We start from the raw sequence: 17,053 nt of genomic DNA, 5'->3' as shown, positions 1-17,053 counted from the left end.
TGAAGATTAGTCGAATAGATAATAATTTGAAGTGATATTAATTAAGTTGAAAGTGTAACTATGATTATGTATAAATATTGTAATCTGGAATGACATTGCTCACATGAAGAGATGTGTAAAAAATAAAATAAAAACTTTGGAAAAAAAAACAAGAGCTCAGAGTCAATATCATCCAGAATAGAATAGATCTGGAATGGACCTTGGAGATCTTCTAGTCCAACCTTATACCATTTCAGACCACTGACTGTCCAGTCTCTTCTTAAAAGCCTCCAGTGATGAAGTGAATAATCCCATTTGGTCGAAGACATTACAGCTAATTCTTATGGAAGAGACTCAGAAAAAAACCTCTCTAATTCACAGGAGCATAAGAAAGTGGGAGATGGTACAAGGAAGATATTTGTGTCAAGGAATTGTGCAGCTGGTGAGGTAAAATCAACACAGCAGGAAGATCAGATAAAGCCATGAGAGCACAGATGGCAAAAAGGCGGGAAACAAGGATACTCCCCCTTTTCACGCAAGGCAACCAATCGCAGCTTAGATTGCCTCATGCAGAACCCAGCTCTGTTTAATCAATCAGTTGTAACGGTGTGTTCTGACTCTTTAAACCAGTGGTCCCCAACCTTTTTTTTTGCCACGGCCTGGTACCGGCATCACAAAATGATCCACGGCCCGGTACTGGCATCAGCACACATGACAAGGCAAGGCGAGCCAAGCGACCGGCCAGCCAGCCATCCCCCGCTTTTCCCCACCACCTTCAACTCCTCCTTTGTACCTTTGTTGATGGGCTTCGCTTCGGGACGGCTTCGGGACGGTCACTTAGCTCACCTTGCCTTGGGTGTTGAAAGAATCCTTGTGCCTTAGTTTCGTTCAAAGCCCTCCCTTCGATGAAACTAAGGCACGAGGATTCCTTCAGGACGCAAACGCCACTTTCCAACCGGAAAAGCTCACCCGGAAGCACTTCCTTGTCAAACAAGATGGCGGCGCCCAGGAAACCGGCGGCCCAGTAGGGAATGTTCCACGGACCGTACCGGTCCGCGGCCCGGTGGTTGGGGACCCCTGCTTTAAACAACCTCCACTGTTACAGTATAAATTTAAATATCTTGACGCCCCTCCAATTTATAGTTGGACAGCATTTTAACAGAGTAGTTTCAAAAGGTCTTTTCTTTAAGAAGTACCGAAAGACCCCACCCCATCCCCCTTAAGAAGTAACTGGGTTTTTGAAATAGACCATTTTGCTAGTTAAATCATATTTTACACATTTTCATTAATTACATCAAGCTAAATTTTTGCCAGCTCAAAAATGAACTATGTGGTGTGTGATTGTTCTAGAGAGAGGAAAATAGTGCTGGCCACAATCTGAAGTGGAAATTATAATAAGCTGACGGGGAATTGGCATGCTTCTACCCTTGCTTATCTCTTCTGTTTATTTATCTCACAAAGCATCTCTTTTCTTGTTTGCCCTACTATTTTGCTGGTTTGCTTTCTTCTGATGCGACAATCCTGATCTCACAGGTGGCATCACCCTGCTCACCGTGGCTGACCCTGCCCCCCCTTTGCCAGAGCCCAATACATTGGTGGCAATAGGGGTAATGCCTGCATCACCAATGTTGTATCAGAACTGCCCTGCCATGACTCTCGCTAATTCTCCATCTGAACACCAGCTGGCCAGCAGGTATATGGGCGGCTATGTCTCCAGCTGCTGCTGCGGATAGTGACGTGGCCAATCCTCTCACCAACCCAGCACGCTCTGCCCACCTGCCTGCTCACATGCCTGCACACACGGGGACTCTGCCCACCAATTTGCTCACCCGCCCAGCACCCCTGCGATCTGATCTACCACTCACGTGCCTGCGTACTTCATGCCCTTTGCCAAGCGGTTTGCTCACCAGCCTACGCATCCATAAACAGCCCATGAAGCCTACACAATCTGCCCACACACCCACTCTCACAGAAAGTTGTCCCTGCAGCAAATTAGCCATGTCCTGCAAGCAGTTGGCAGAGGCGAGACATTATGGATTATTGAGAGGCAAAAACTGTATCTCAGTAGGTAGGGAGGCTGTCTGGGGGACATTTACCCTGTAAATTACAGCATGCTACCCAGGAAATGCTTTGTATGCCATCTTGGATTCCTGAATGAAAGGGGAATCAATAAAATACAGATAGTCCTCAACTCAGACCATTTTTCACACTTTTGACCCTTGCAGCATCCCCATGGCCATCTGATTTACATTCGGATGCTTGACAGTTGACTCACATTTATGACAGTTGCAGTGTCCTGGAGTCATGTGATCCCCTTTTCCGATCTTCTGACGAGCAAAGTCAATGAGGAATCCGGATTCACTTAGCAACCATGTTACTAATTTAACAACTTCAGTGATTCAGTTAACAAACATGGCAAGAAATCATAAAATGCGGCAAAAATTACTTAATCGATTTCTCACTGAGCAACATAAATTTTGGCCTCAATTGTTCAGTTCAGTTGTGGTTCAGCTGTGGTTGTAAATTGTAAATTGTAATGTCCTTGTAATAAAGTGAGCCTGATGATCAGTCAGCCATGTGCTTTGATGGGATATTCTTTTTTTTTTCCTTTCTTTAAAAATGCATTGTAGAAATACATTTAAAATACATTTAGAAACTGTGAGAGGGATCTTAGACTACGGGTATCAAACTTGATTGCATCACATGACATATCATGATGCATTGTGACTATTTTTTGCCTTTGTGGAGTCGGGGTGAACATGGCTTACACATGACACATCCGGCCCACCCACCGCCAGTTTGACAGGCCTGTAGTAGACAATCATTTAAATATGAGCCAGCAGTGTGACAGGCACTGACAAAAAATCCACTGCAGTTCTAGGCTGCATTATCAGGGATAGAATCAGGATCACGTGAAGTGTTAATAGCACTTTATAAAGCCTTGGTAAGGCCACACTTGGAATACTGCATCCAGTTTTGGTCACCACAATGTAAAAAAGATGTTGAGACTCTAGAAAGAGTGCAGAGAGGAGCAACAGAGATGATCACAGGATGGAGGCTAAAACATAAAGAAGGGTTGCTGGAATTGGGTATTGTGACCCGGGGCGGGGCACAAAGGCAACACAGCCAGAAAATAGGTATGAGTCCCTTTATTTGCTCCAACTTTGTCCCCCAACATCCCAGTTACTCTCCGACTGGAGAAAATCTCTCCCACAAACCTACAACAGCCCCTGACTGCAGATTCTCCACTCCAAACCACTGTAAGCAGAATTACTGCAATCATTCCCTCCAGAAGGGAAAGATAATGAGTCCAACAATTCCAGCAAGGCAGATAAACACACAGAGGCATGGCAATAATTCACACAGGCAGGAGAAATGCCGGGAATGCAGGCTAAACTCACAACACTAGATGAATTCAGCATTTGTTCCTGACAAACACCCCTCCCAACTGCCTCTCCTTTAAACTGCATCCCCAGGTGTGCCTTGTGAAGGGGATCTGGGCCTTTTCCTACCTCATAAGCCATGCAACCCACATTGCTCTCTTCTGTGTTCTTCCCTGTGTGCCCTAAGATGAAGAGGGGATGGGCCTTGGTCTTCATCTGAACCCCCTCTCCCTTGTTCCACCTCTCCCTTGTTCTCTTCTTCTCTGCCCAGCCTAATTTTGCCCTTCCCCAGTTTCCTCCACAGCCAAGGGAGCCATTCTCCGGCTCTCTGTCAGCTGTTCGTCTTCCCCCTCAGATTCAGACTCTGATGGGGGCATGACATTGGGTAGGTCTAGTTTAATGAAAAGAAGGACCAGGGGTGACATGATAGCAGTGTGCTGATATCTCAGGGGTTGCCACAAAGAAGAGGGAGTCAAGCTATTCTCCAAAGCACCTAAAGGCAGGAAAAGAAGCTAATATAGGAAGGAAACTAAGGAGAAATTTCCTGATAGAACAAATAATCAGTGGAACAACTTGCCTTCAGAAGTTGTGTATGCTCCAACACTGGACATTTTTAAGAAGTGATTGGACAACCATTTCCTAGCAGGGTTTGCTGTTTAAGCTGGGGGTTGGACTAGAAGACTTCCAAGGTCTAGAATACCTTCCAACCCTGTTACTCCATTCCATTCCATTCCAAATATTTATTCTACTATATATTGACAATTGTCCCCTTTCTTAGTCCCCGTTTTCTAGGCCCTGCTGTATAATTTCCTCTATCCTCTATCTGTGACCTAATGGAGACCTCCCTGCAAGTAAATTTACAGAATTTACACATGGCATTTAACATTTAGCAGTTGTCATACAATTTCCTCCTTCAGGAATCAAACTTCATGCTAGGAGCTCTTGGAGGCAGCCCTGGCCAGCAGGAGTGAAGCTGGCTCCCCTGGAGCTTCTCTCCTGATGGTTTTGCCATCATAAAGGGCAAAAAGTCATAAAGGGGTAGAGAGGCTTTGATCTCCAAGGAGAGACACCCCCAAGAAAGCTTATTCTTATTGTTTTAGGGCTGAGCAGATAGGGCTGAGCAGATAGGGCTGAGCAGATAGCTAATCTTTTTAACGTTAGGTAGCATCACATTCAGAAGTGGTATTCAACCGGTTCGCACCTACTCGGGCGAACCGGTAGCGGTTATTTGGCATGGGGCACTGAACGGGTGGTGACCCCTGGCTGGCCACGCCCCCAACCCGGTCACCCGGTTCCTCACTTGCGATCGCTCTCCTAGCTTTCCGTTCCCCATGTCCTCTTTCTCCCTGGGGGGAAGGAAGAAAGGCACGGACACTGCAAGTATCGCTTTCCCCTCATGAGTTAAAAGTGCCTGGAAATGAGAAAGAGTGCGGTCTGACCCGAGGAGGTGGGGATGAATCGATCCCTGGAGCACTTTTGCAATGTAAAAGAAATGCATTTTGGAAGCAGGTCCTTTAAAAACTTCTCCAAGGATTCCCCATGGTCGCCGCAAGTATCACTTTCCGCTTGTGAGTTAAAGTGCCTAGAGTGAGAAGGAGTGTGGGCAGACAGAGGGAATGGGGGAATCCACTCCAACCTTGGAGAAATTTAAAGGAGCTACTTCCAAAATGCTTGTCTGTTAAGTGCTCTGTGTGTGTGTGTGTGTGTGTGTGTGTGTATGAGAGAGAGAGAGAGAGAAAGAAAAAGAAAGGGAGAGAAAAAAATAAAAAAATAGGAAGAGAGAGAGAGATAAAATTCTGTGCTATTATTTTTAATTGTTCCACTATTTATCATGTGTTAATATTTTACACTGTCCCTACACACAGAGTGATTTTTCTGCCTTTCTTTTGCCCAGGGCTACCACATATTTTTCAGGGTTTACATGCATTCAATGTCAATAGTCCAGATCATAAAATACACATGTGTTTAACAAGAGTTGAAAGGGACCTTGGAGGTCTTCTAGTCCAACCCACAGATCAGGCCAGAAAGCTGAGGATGCCAAACTCTGAGTAGAAATCCTGGGAAAGGTGTAAGAATAATACTTAGAAGGGATCTTGGGGTGAACCCTATACCATTTCAGAGAAATGGCTATCCAGTCTTTTCATAAAAACTTCCAGTGATTGAGCACCCAGAACTTCTGGAGGCAGGCAGTTCCACTGGTTAATTGTTCTGTCAGAAAGTTTCTCCTTAGTTTTAGGTTACTTCTCTCTGTTCAGTTCCCATCCATTGCTTCTTGCTTGCATTCTGCTTCTTTGGAAAATACATTCCCCCCCCTTCTTTCTGGCTGCCCCTTAAAAGCCTGCTGCCTATCATACTCTTGGGCAAAGCACGCGGGCCATTTCCTCCTTTCAGTGGTCCATGAAAGTACATCTATAGTATGCAGATTATTATCAAAATAATAATAATGTCAAAAAAGGTGAACAACATTTTTACAGAACTATAGGTAAGTTGAGGCTGGGTGACAAAGAATGGAGGGGAGGGGCCAGGTGAGGCACCCCTTGATGTGAGTGACATTGAGTTGGCCATGCCCACCCAGTCACATGACCACCAAGCCACACCCACTCAGTCACATAACCACGAAGCCACGCCCACCAAATAAGCCACTCCCACATAACCTGTAGTAAAAAAATTGAATTCCACCACTTCACATTTAACTATTTCACTTGGCTCAGTTGCAAAGGTAGGTTGCTAGAAGTCAAAACATCTTGATAGCATTTAATCCGTGAAAACACCTTGCAGACGCCTTAGGTAGAGACGGGACAAGCGTTTCCTATCCGGAGATGGAAGTCAAGAGGACAAAATCTGTTGCTAGAAAGCTGACAATACAGTAGGTGTGCTCTGTGGTTGAGTTTAAAGAGTTAAAACCATCAAGTACTGTATTGCTAGAAAAGATAGGAAGAGGAACTTCCTTTTCCGGATGACTCATGGGAGGAAGGTGGTGTACAGAGCGCCTTTTCTGCTTTTCCCAGGGTCGAAGCAGCAGCTGGCAGGTGAGTTGAGGGCAGCAGGTGGGAGGAGAGTCCGGGAGCAAGTCGGGCTGTTTGGTTCCCTCCACGGCCTGGAAGCAGAGAAAAAACTGGGCTGAAGCGTGTCAGCTGCTGCTGATGCAGGTTCCCTCCCTCCCCAAATTTAAGCCCACCGGTGGCTGCAGTTTTCCTTCTGGTGAGAAGATTTTAGAAACCTCTTTTAAGTTCAGGCTGTTTCTCCATCGCTAGAGGAGTGTTGCAGAGGAACGTCGTTGGAAGGATCCCTGGAGGTCATCTATTCCAACCCCCCGATCGAGCAGGAGACCCAAGATCATTTCAGAGAAATGGCTGTCCAGTCTCTGTTTCAAAGCCTCCAGTGATGGAGCACCCACAACTTCTGAAGGCAAACAGTTCCCACTGGTTTGTTCTGGGTGTCAGGAAATTTCTTCTTAGTTCTAGGTTGCTTCTCTCCTTCGTTAGTTTCCCTCCATTTGTCCTGCCTTTGGGTGCTTTGGAGAATAGGTTGACCCCCTCTTCTTTGTGGCAACCCCTCAATTATTATCATGTCTCCCCCTAGTTCTCCTCCTCACTAGACTAGCCATGCCCAGTTCCTGCCACTGTTCTTACTTATTTCAGCCTCCAGCCCCCTAATCCTCCTTGCTGCTCTTCTATGGGCTCTTTATGGAGTCTCAACATCTTTTTAATACTTGGTGACCAAAACTGGTTGCAGTACTCCAAGTGTGGCCTTACCAAAGCATTATAAATTGGTACTAGCACTTCACTTGATCTTGACTGTATCCCTCTGTTAATAGAGCCTAGAATTGCATTGGCTTTTTTGGCCACTGCAACACTGCTAGCTCACATTTAAATGATTGTCCACTGGGATTCAGTGTTCCCTCATAGATACTGCCATGTTCAACCTATTCTGTATCTGTACATTTGGTTTCTCTTGCTTAAGTGTAAAACCTTGGGGTTTTTTCCTCCATTGAGTTTCATTGTGTTAAATAGGGCCCAGTGTTCAAGTCTGCTGAGATTCTTCTGTATCTTAACCCTATCTTCTGGTGTTTGATGTTCCTGCCAGCTTGGTGTCATCTGCAAATTTGATGAGTTTGGTGAATATAAATCACCAGGACCTGATTCTCAGAACATCAGAGTTCTGAGGGAGCTGGCAGATATTATCTCAGAACCATTGTACCATATCCTTCAAAAATCCTGGGATATACTGGGGTATTACCTGTGGATTGGAAAAGAGCTGATGTAGTTCCCATCTTTAAAAAAAAGAAAATCACACCCAGGAAATTACAAGCCAACCAGTCTAACAATACCTAGGAAGATACTGGAAAAAATAATATAAAGCAGATCTGTGAACGTCCAGAAACAAATAAAGTTTTAATTAAAAGCCATCATGGATTTGTTAAAAACAGATCATGCAAAACTTATTTCATTCTTTGACAAGGTGACTAAATTAGACGACCAGAGAAATGGTGTGGACATAGTATATGTAGACTTCAGCAAAGCATACGATAAAGTAGACTACAACCTATCTTTGACAAGCTAGAAAAATGTGGGAAAAACAGCATCATCAACAGATGGATTTCTAGCTGGCTGACAAACCATACTAAACAAGTAGTCCTTAATGCTACTACATCTACACGAAGGGAGGTAAGCAGTGATGTGCCATAGGGTTCTGTCTTAGGCCCAGGACTCTTCAGTATCTTCATACATGACTTAGATGAGGGAATAGAAGGGGAACTCATCAGATTTGCAGATGACACTAAGCTGGCAGGAATAGCAACACCCTCAGAAGACCAGCTTAGGATCCAAAAAGATCTTGAGAGACTTGAACAATGGGCCCTATCCAACAATATGAAATATATTGTGGAGAAAAGCAAGATTTTATACTGAGGTAGGAAAAACATATTCTTAAAATCCTCCAGTGATGAAGCATCCACAATGTCTAAAGGCATGCTATTCTATTGGTTAATCATCCTCACTGTTAGGAAGTTTCTCCTGAATTCCAGGTTGCTTCTCTCCTTGATTAGTTTCCATCCATTGTTTCTTATCCTGCTCTCTGGTGCTTTGGAAAATAAATTGATCCCCTCTTCTTCCTGGCAGACTCTCAAGTACTAGAATATTGCTATCTTGTTTTTGTTTTCTCTAGTCTAGCCAAACCCAAATGCTCCAACAATTCTCCATATTTTTTAGTCTCCAGGCTTTTAATCACCTTAGTTGCTGTTCTTTGCACCTTTTTCCAAAGTCTCAACTTCGTCTTTGTAATGTGGTGATTAAAACTGGATGTAGTATTCCAGGTATGGTGTTACCAAGGCTTTATAAAGTGGTACTAATACATCATGTAATTTTGATTCTATGCTTCTGTTTCTATAACCAAGGATTGTATTAGCTTTTTTGGCTGCTGCTGCACGCTACTGTCTCATGTTTAAGGGATCGTCCAATAAGATTCCAAGGTCCCTCTCACAGTTACTGTTTTGGAGCCAGGTTTCGCCTAATTTCTACTTGCAGGTTTAGTTTTTTTCTGCCCAGGTGTAAAAGTTTACTTTTCTCCACATTCAATTTCATTTTGTTGGATATGGCCTATTTTTCAGGTCTGTCAGGATCTTTTTGGATCTTGAACTTGTCTTCTGGGGTGTTGGCTATTCCTGCCAGTTGATGAGTTCTTCTATAGCCTCATCTAAGTCATTTATGAAGATATTGAAGATTACTGGGCTTAAGGCAGAACCTTGTGATATCCGACTGCTTACTTCCCTCCATGTGGATGTGGTACCATTAAGGACTATTCATTGAGAATATGGTCAGCCAGTTACAAATCTATCTATTGGTGATGCTGTCTATTCCACATTTTTCTAGCTTACCAAGAAGTAGGTTGTGGTCTACTGTAGTGTGCGAGGCAGAATGATAGAGGCAACATGAAAGCAACTTCAGCTGTAACTTTATTTTAACAATAAAGGGTTGCCACGACTGCTGCGCTAACAGGGTAGCCAGCTGGCAGGCAACAGCTGATGCCATTTGACAGCTCCCTTTTATAGTCAGCTGTCAAATGGCGTCAGCCAATAGGAGCGGTCCGCGTTCCCGCTGGAAGCAGGGACTGGAGTGAAAACTTCAGCTCAGTCCTCTCAGAACGGAATAATCCTTTCTCCCCGAATGGAGCATGAGTAGTCCTTCAAATAACTCGGGCACTTGCGCAGTCGGCCAGATCTTCTTGGCTCCGGCAGTGCTGCTGCAGAATGGGACTCCTCTGCTTGGCGGAAAGTCTCTGGCGATGATGGAGCAGGTGTCTCAGCTTCAGATGGTTCGGGGTGCAGAATTGTCGACTGCCTAGGTCGATTCACATCACTGTCGGGTCCACGGTGGGCTTCTTCGGGCGCCAGTTGTCTGGTTGCAGCAAAAACATCCAGAGGGCCACCTATGGAAGTACTCCAACGCCCCCTTAACTGATCAACATGGCGGCGCCAAATGTGACCGTCTTGCAACTGGACCCTATAAGAGTTAGGGCTGGTTACTGCCACAATTTGACCTGGCATCCACAAAGGATGTCCAGCATAGTTTCTAGCATAAACCTGGTCGTTTTCAGCAAAATTCCTAGCCTGGCTATTGGAGCCTAGAGGTGTGACTGGGGCATAATTTGGATGGAGTCTGTCTAAGGTGGTCCTCAGAGAGCGGCCCATAAGGAGTTCAGCTGGGGACCTCTTTGTGGTGGCACAGGGGGTCATGTGCTGGATTAGAAGGTACTTAGCAAGTCTGGAGTGCCAATCTGCAGGCCCCAGCCTTTCCAGGGCATCTTTGGCAGACCTAGTTGCTCTCTCAGCCATACCATTACTGGCTGGGTGGAAAAGGGCTGTTAGGGCATGCCTGATTTCCTGGTTAACCAGGAAAACCTCGAATTCACAGGATGTGAACTGCGGGCCATTATCTGACACGATGGTGTCAGGAAGACCATGGGTAGCAAACATTTGCAGCAGGACCTTAGAGACAGCTTCAGAAGTTGTGGTGGGCATTAAGGCTAGTTCAACCCATTATGAAAAGGAGTCAACCACCACCAGAAATGTTTGCCCATGGAAAGGGCCAGCCAAACCAATATGCAGCCTGGACCATGCATGTTCCCCATCTTCCTGGAGTGGCTGCGGGTAGAGATGTTCTGGTGACCTGGCATGGCTGGCAAGCGTTTACGCAGCTGGTGATCTGAGCATCCATGCCAGGCCACCACATATAACTGCGAGCTAAAGCCTTCATCCTCACAAGGCCAGGATGACCCTCTTGAAGAACTTCCAAGACTGGGCCCTGTAACTGGGGAGGAATAACTACCCTGGCTCCCCAAAGCAGGCAGCCCTGCAAGGAAGACAATTCTTGCTAACGGATTTTAAACGGCAAGAATTCAGGTGAATAAGGGGCTTTAGGCCACCCCCTTCCCACCCAGTCAAGGACTTGGGAAATTACCTTGTCCTTGGCAGAGTGGGCAGTGATATCAGAAGCAGTGATGGGAAGTTTGAGGTCGTTGATCAGGAACACAGCATTGGTTGGTACAGGATTCTCCACTGGAGTAGGAAGAGGACAGCGACTGAGAGCATCTGCCTGGCTGAGGTGTTTGCCAGCTTGATGTGTCAGCGTATAAGAATATGCAGCCAGAAATAATGTCCACCTGGTCATTCTTGGAGACAAAAACTGAGGCGTTTGTCTGTTGCCAGATAGAAGATCCAAAAGAGGCTTATGGTCTGTAATTAACTCAAAGTGGTGCCCATAGAGAAATTTGTGGAACTTTTTTTACCGAGGCAACTGCAGCCAAAGCCTCTTTGTCAAGTTGACTGTAGTTGCATTCTGCTGGAGATAACGTCCCGGAGAAAAAGGCAATAGGTGCCTCAAAACCATTGGGCAGTCTGTGACTTAAAACGGCTCCTATGCCAAAAGGTGAGGCGTCTACTACTAAGACTAAAGGCAAATTTTGTTGAATTGAATCAGGACAGCATCGGATGTGAGCAATGATTTGACTGCTTTAAAAGCATAGGCTTCCTTAGGTCCCCAATGCTAAGAGGATTGTTTGTCCAGAAGTCTATGCAGAAGTTCTGCAATGGAAGCCTCATGGGGCAAAAATGAGGCGTAAAAGTTAAGGAGTCCCAAGAAAGACTGCAGTTCAGTCTTGTTAGATGGTATGGGCGCATCATGAATTGCACGTACTTTAGATTCAATTGGATGAATGCCAGAGGCATCAACTTTGTAGCCCAGAAATTCAACCTGCGGTGTCGCTATAGTGCACTTCTCTTTCTTCAATTTGAGGCCTGCCTTCCTGAAGCACTCGAGGACACCTCGGGCTCTTTGTATTAACTGAGGTTTGTCAGAGGCAGAAATTAAAATGTCATCAAAATAAGGTATTATGCCAGGTAATCCTTGAAGAAGCCTCTCCATCAATGATGGAGAAAAATTCCTGGGGCCACACTGACTCCAAACTGGAGGCACCTACACCTGAAAGCGCCCTTGTGAGTTGCAATAGTTTGTAGTTCAGTGGCTGTGTCATCAACAGGGAGCTGTTGATAAGCTTGGGACATGTCTAGTTTTGCAAAAATGGTTCCTGACTCAAAAGAATGTAGCAGGTGCTAGATAACTCGGACTGGACATGCGCTAATATGCAAATAGTTGTTTATGGAACATTTATAGTCGGCGCAAATTCTCAAGTTGCCAGTCCTCAGCCCTGACTACCATCCCACAGGCCTCATACCCTTCTCCTCCTTACCTTTGGAAGATCTCTGGTCCTCATGATGTGGAGGGTGGGAACAACACACATCCTTGGGCCTCATGACTGTGTCCTGGAAGCAGCCACCATTTTCAGTCGGCCCTGGATTCATCCCTGGATCATGCAGTGGACTTGGGGAAGCAGCTGCCATTTTGCCACACTGTCCACACTGATAACACAGAAGAGGGACAAACCTCTCTATTTTGCTACCATAACATGAGGAAAAAATATCCAATAGAAAGTCTCATTTTTCAAAATGTATTATGTTAGAATTATCAGAAGCATTGAACATGTAAAAAATGGGTATTGTCAGTGTTGCTATGAGCATTAAGGCAAGACAAGATGCTCAGAGTTGCCTCAAACTGTGAGATGGGCATCGATTAATTTTAATAATAAAGGAATTTAATAATAAGATAATGTAAAGCTCATTTCCCAACTCTCTGTCAGTGATGAAGACTTCACACATACAATGGGTTTCTAACACACTACAATTGTTAATTTGTAATCTCTTTTTTTGCAACAGCCCGAAAAAGGCCTGAAAAACGGCTTGAAAATGGCCCCTAAAATGGCCAAACAACAGTCTGAAAAAATGGGTGGGGGCAGGGACAGCCAGTGTTGGGATTAGACCCAACCAGCTGAATCTTACCTCTGCCTTTGAGGCTAGTGACCAGGAAGCAGGGCTGGGTGTGATGAGTGATGTCACCCCACCCAACCGGACATGCCTCCCCAACCACTGTCTTAGATCATTAAGAATTTAAACATTTCTAAAGAATTAAAATAAGTAAACTGTTTTTTAAATGTTTAGTTGAAAAGAGAAATTGAAAAGCAAATTTTATTTTAAAAAAAATGGAAAAGGATTTAAAAGTTGAAAAAGATTTAAAAATTGAAAAAAATAAATTAAAATGATATTTAAGGGTTGAAAAAAAGAAGAGTTAAAATTGGAACAAGGAATTGAAAAATAGAAAAAAAGAAATTTTAAAAATTGAAAAGGATTTTTTCTTAAATAATATTGGAATATTCTTTAATATTGAATTCTAGCATGACATGGTCACTCTTGCCAAAGGTTCTGGCAACTTCAACTCCTTCTATCATTTCTTCTCTACTAGTAATAATTAGGTCCAGTATAGTTTTTCCTCTAGTTCCCTCCTCTAGTTTTAGGATGACAAAGTTGTCAGTTAAGTTGGTTAGGAATCTGTTTGATCTCAAATTTTATGAGTTTGCTTGCAAGCAAATTTTATGTGACAGACTCAGCTAGCTGACGGCAGAAAGATAGATGAATGAAACTGTGATTTTGTGAGCAACTCAATCTGCCTGCCTACTTTGCAGGGGTGGGATTCCACTGATTGTATCCGGTTCTATAGAACCCCTTGTTAACTTTCTAAGTAGTTCAGAAAACCGGTAGTTAGAAGCAATCTCCATTTGTTTTTTTCCATCCTTATTGCATTCTTGGCAGACAGCCTAGACTTCCTGTCTCTGGAGCTTCTGAGGCTTTCTTAAAGGGGAAGGGTTATTTTAAGATTTTTACATGCTGTTGGGAGGAAATACTTCCCTGGACAATCAGCACTTTGAAGAAATAATTGAATAATGAAGCAAAGCTTTTAGTGACAGGGAACCAAGATGAGTGACATTCAACAAGGCTTCTTGGCTAGCTAGAAAGATTAACATTCAAACATGAGTTTACATACTCTTTCTGAGTTTTGGTCTAAAACTGATTTTTGGTGAAGGTTAATTCTGTGCTTGGTGAAATTTAATCCTGTGTTTATTGATAGGATAATTTTCCCGATTCAGCTTCAACACGCAACAGTTACTGTTGTGATTTAATTATTTGTATTGTGTTTCAAAAAAAATTGCCTCATGGTTTCTTTTTCTATTTGGGGAGGGTTTTTTTCCTTCACTACTTTAATACTATCGGGCACTGTCCTTTTGGGGTATACTTCTAAGAGGCAGGATGCAAACTTTGCACTGGGTTTTTTTTACTGCCTTTCTGGGGGGCATGTGACCTTTCCTTAAATCTGGGTGATTTCCATAGGATATCTTGTGAAGTAGGTGAGACCAGATGGTATTTTTAAGTGTTCAAATGGATCTAAGGATTGCTTCTGCTGGGTGTGCTCTTTCTGGAGAGCTTAAATGACCTCTCTGCTAAAGGGTTTCACTTTATGAGGAAGAGATGGCTGCTTGATAGTTATCACTGCATTTTAAATATTTTCATTCCTCAAGATGCTCTGGAACTCTGCCTGATTTGTAACTCCGACTTGCAGGTATTTTTAATCTAATGATTGGCATTTAGGCAGCTTTTTGCAAGCACAGAAGCTTTTTGTATTTTTGTACAGGTAATCCTTGACTTACAACAATTCATTTAGTGACCATACAAAGTTACAATGGCACTGAAAAAAGTAACTTATGACCATTTTTCACACTTAAGACCACTGCAGCATCCACACTGTCATGAGAGGTCAGGTGAGGAGAAGCACCCCTTCTGCCCAGCCCTCTGCAGCCCTCCCCATAGCTCCTCGTAGCTGCCTGGGCCTCGCCCTGCCCTCTCCAGGGCTCCTCATGCGTTGGAAACTGGCAAAAAACACTTGCTAAGCAACTTGCCATTAAGTGAGGACCTGGTCATTAAGTGAGGACCTGGTCATTAAGTGAGGACCACTTGCATTTGGTTTGCCAGTCACCTGGCCACCTCTCCAGGACTCCCCAGACCTTGGAAACTGTTAAAAAACACTTGCTAAGCAACTGGCCATTAAGTGAGGACCTGGTCATTAAGTGAGGATCACTTATATTTGGTTTGTCAGTCATATGGCCACCTGCCGGGGCCTCGACCTGCCCTCTCCAGTGCTCCCCAGGCCTTGGAAACTGGCAAAAAAACCATTGCTAAGCAACTGGTCATTAAGCGAGGACCACTTGCATTTGGTTTGCCACTCACATGGCCACCTGCCCATGCACACCCCAGTCACATGACCACCTAGTCATGCCCACCCCAGCCACATGTCCACCAAGCCACACCCACAAATTAAGCCACACCCACAGAACCGGTTGTTAAGAAATTTGAATCCCACCCCTGCTACTTTGCCTGATTTTGGGTAAAAGTTGCTTTTTTAGAAAAAATTCAATATTTATATAAATATTTATAATATTTACCTACAAGGCATGCCCAGCCAGTCACATGACCACCAAGCCACACCCATAAATTAGGCTATACCCACAGGTCTCCGGGATTTAAAATTATGAGTTTAGTGGTCCCTGAGGTCCAAAGGGTTGGCGACCCCTGTCCCAGTTGATACCAGAGTAGTTCAAATCTCCCATTACATCTTGATGTTGCCTTCTTGATATAGTTTGTAATCCACGCATGTATTGAAAATGACAGGTGGATACAATTTACAAGTATTTTTACTTCCATGTTGTTGAGGTAATTCCCCATTAGGAGAATGAGCGCATACAGGGAGACGTATTGAGAGAAGTGTTGAATAATACACACACAGCACACAGATACACTGTACAGTTAATGTAGGTTTTTACTTTCAATAAACATTTAAGCACAGTCCAAACACAGTCCAAGTCAATGTACTGGTAAATCAGTAAGTGTTCAGTCCAGGGATAATTCCAATATCAAAGTCCAGTATCAAAAACAGTTCAGTAACAGACTTACATCAAATCCAAAAATAACAGTCAATAGGGAAAAATGGAGGAACGGCAAAACTCTCTCCAGCAGAAGGAAACAGACTCACTCACACTCTCTTCTGAGACTTTCTCACTCCTACCAACCCAGGTTTCTGGCTCCATCTTATGGCCGTTTGAGAAACCACACCCAATTACAGTTTTTGCATTTTCTTAAAGATACAGTATTAAAATGTCTATCCTAGTTTATATATTTCCAACCCAAATAACTGTTAGGTGACTTACATTCCTAACACATGTCTTGCCAATAAGTATGGTATTTCTTGTCCCATCCATGTATTAACCGGGTTCGATTGTGCTTAATCTAGCACTTTCTAAAAAATAGCTCTTGAGGACCTTTAGGCACCGTTGGTTGCACAGGTAGTTCTCACTACCACTTCTTCCCTGAGCCTTCAAAGTTACTGTGGCACAGTAGAAGCAGACGTGCATCTGATCCCCAAAATTTGTGGTGATCCTAGCAGTTGTTCAGTGACCGCTTGTCAGCAGTGACTGTGATTTTGAAGGTGCAGGAAAAGAAGTTGCACCAATTTGCGTTCTTCCCATAGTTGCACATTTATGATGGCCGCATCATCCCACACTGATGATCCCCATTTGTGACCTCAACTAGCTTCTCACAAGCAAAATCATTGGGTAGGAAATTGTAAGTCCACAGTCATATGGAATTGCCTTTAACAACCTACAGTGATTTGCTTAACAAATACAGAGGAACAGATGCAACTTGGCACTGTCATGTGACATCGTACTTAATGATTGAGCTGCTTAATGATGCAGATATCAGTTCCAATTATGGTAAATTAAGTGAGGACTACTTGAGTGGGGATGTCACCAGAGTACTTGTGGACAGTGTTTACTGCTTTTATTTGTGTCTGAGGACTTTCATGGACAAAAGTGATGCTTCAAATCTTGCAGAAGCGTTCAGCATCATTTCATCAGTTAAAGCCTCCACATGTCTAAATTTAGCTCAGAAGGTTTGAATGTAAACATTCTGGGACATTTTATCAGACTTGGAAGACATAGATTTTCACATGAATACACGTGTAGGTGGTGGGTATATCTGTATTACTCTCTGTAGGGATATGCCTGCAATTATATAATTTATCCCCAGCACTTCAACTTATAATTGTCCTTTGTGTTTCTAAGAATTTGTGATTGACCCAATTAAACAACTGAATTTGGTTGAATGTGTATTTGAACATGGATCTCAGTAGTCTTCCATGTGTCAAATGTTAAATAATATAAGTGAGAGATTATTCTACTATTGGAGCATGTTT

General features: G+C 43.7%; 6 protein-coding genes across 13 annotated transcripts in view; 5 read left to right on the top strand and 1 right to left on the bottom strand.

The window, feature by feature from the left end:
* LOC148126535 (uncharacterized) overlaps nucleotides 1–17,053 on the top strand; it is a 226,764-nt gene that overhangs the window by 7,553 nt on the left and 202,158 nt on the right. Inside the window, exon 1 of one of the 3 annotated variants that reach the window (XM_087928211.1) lies at nucleotides 6,483–6,563. The exons of 1 other annotated variant lie outside the window; for it this stretch is intronic. The gene's annotated coding sequence lies outside the window, so the exon portion shown is untranslated. Of the gene's footprint in view, nucleotides 1–6,482; nucleotides 6,564–16,247; nucleotides 17,022–17,053 lie in introns of those variants that run through there. One more of the 3 variants, XM_087928214.1, reaches the window with a different exon arrangement.
* LOC148126536 (uncharacterized) overlaps nucleotides 1–17,053 on the top strand; it is a 296,703-nt gene that overhangs the window by 92,758 nt on the left and 186,892 nt on the right. The window lies entirely within an intron of this gene.
* Nucleotides 1–17,053, top strand: part of LOC113452335 (uncharacterized) — a 268,593-nt gene that overhangs the window by 92,774 nt on the left and 158,766 nt on the right. The gene's annotated exons all lie outside the window — the stretch shown is intronic.
* The window catches only part of LOC113451838 (uncharacterized), a 35,658-nt gene continuing 24,907 nt past the window's right edge, over nucleotides 6,303–17,053 (top strand). For 2 of the 3 annotated variants that reach the window (XM_087928233.1, XM_087928231.1), the window contains exon 1: nucleotides 6,303–6,391. The gene's annotated coding sequence lies outside the window, so the exon portion shown is untranslated. Of the gene's footprint in view, nucleotides 6,392–6,475; nucleotides 6,564–17,053 lie in introns of those variants that run through there. The other variant, XM_087928232.1, reaches the window with a different exon arrangement.
* LOC113454221 (uncharacterized) overlaps nucleotides 6,316–17,053 on the top strand; it is a 221,445-nt gene continuing 210,707 nt past the window's right edge. The window contains exon 1 of the mRNA XM_087928364.1: nucleotides 6,316–6,391. The gene's annotated coding sequence lies outside the window, so the exon portion shown is untranslated. The remainder of the gene's footprint in view (nucleotides 6,392–17,053) is intronic.
* LOC148126537 (uncharacterized) overlaps nucleotides 9,299–17,053 on the bottom strand; it is a 35,228-nt gene continuing 27,473 nt past the window's right edge. The window contains exons 2-4 of one of the 4 annotated variants that reach the window (XR_015742473.1): nucleotides 12,108–12,276; nucleotides 10,820–11,030; nucleotides 9,299–9,862 (exon numbers count right to left, since the gene is read on the bottom strand). Coding sequence is in view for 2 of the 4 variants with exons in the window: in XM_087928465.1 (XP_087784591.1) it covers nucleotides 9,711–9,788; nucleotides 10,820–10,917; nucleotides 12,108–12,276 (345 nt within the window). In the remaining 2 variants the exon portion in view is untranslated. The remainder of the gene's footprint in view (nucleotides 9,863–10,819; nucleotides 11,031–12,107; nucleotides 12,277–17,053) is intronic. The other 3 variants (XM_087928466.1, XM_087928465.1, XR_015742474.1) reach the window with 3 other exon arrangements.

Source organism: Pseudonaja textilis, chromosome 2 (assembly GCF_049901715.1).
Source record: "Pseudonaja textilis isolate UNSWEBS1 chromosome 2, rPseTex1.2, whole genome shotgun sequence".
Lineage (NCBI taxonomy): Eukaryota > Metazoa > Chordata > Lepidosauria > Squamata > Elapidae > Pseudonaja > Pseudonaja textilis.
The sequence above is the reverse complement of the archived record's forward strand: the minus strand, read 5'-3'. Positions and strand labels throughout refer to the sequence as shown.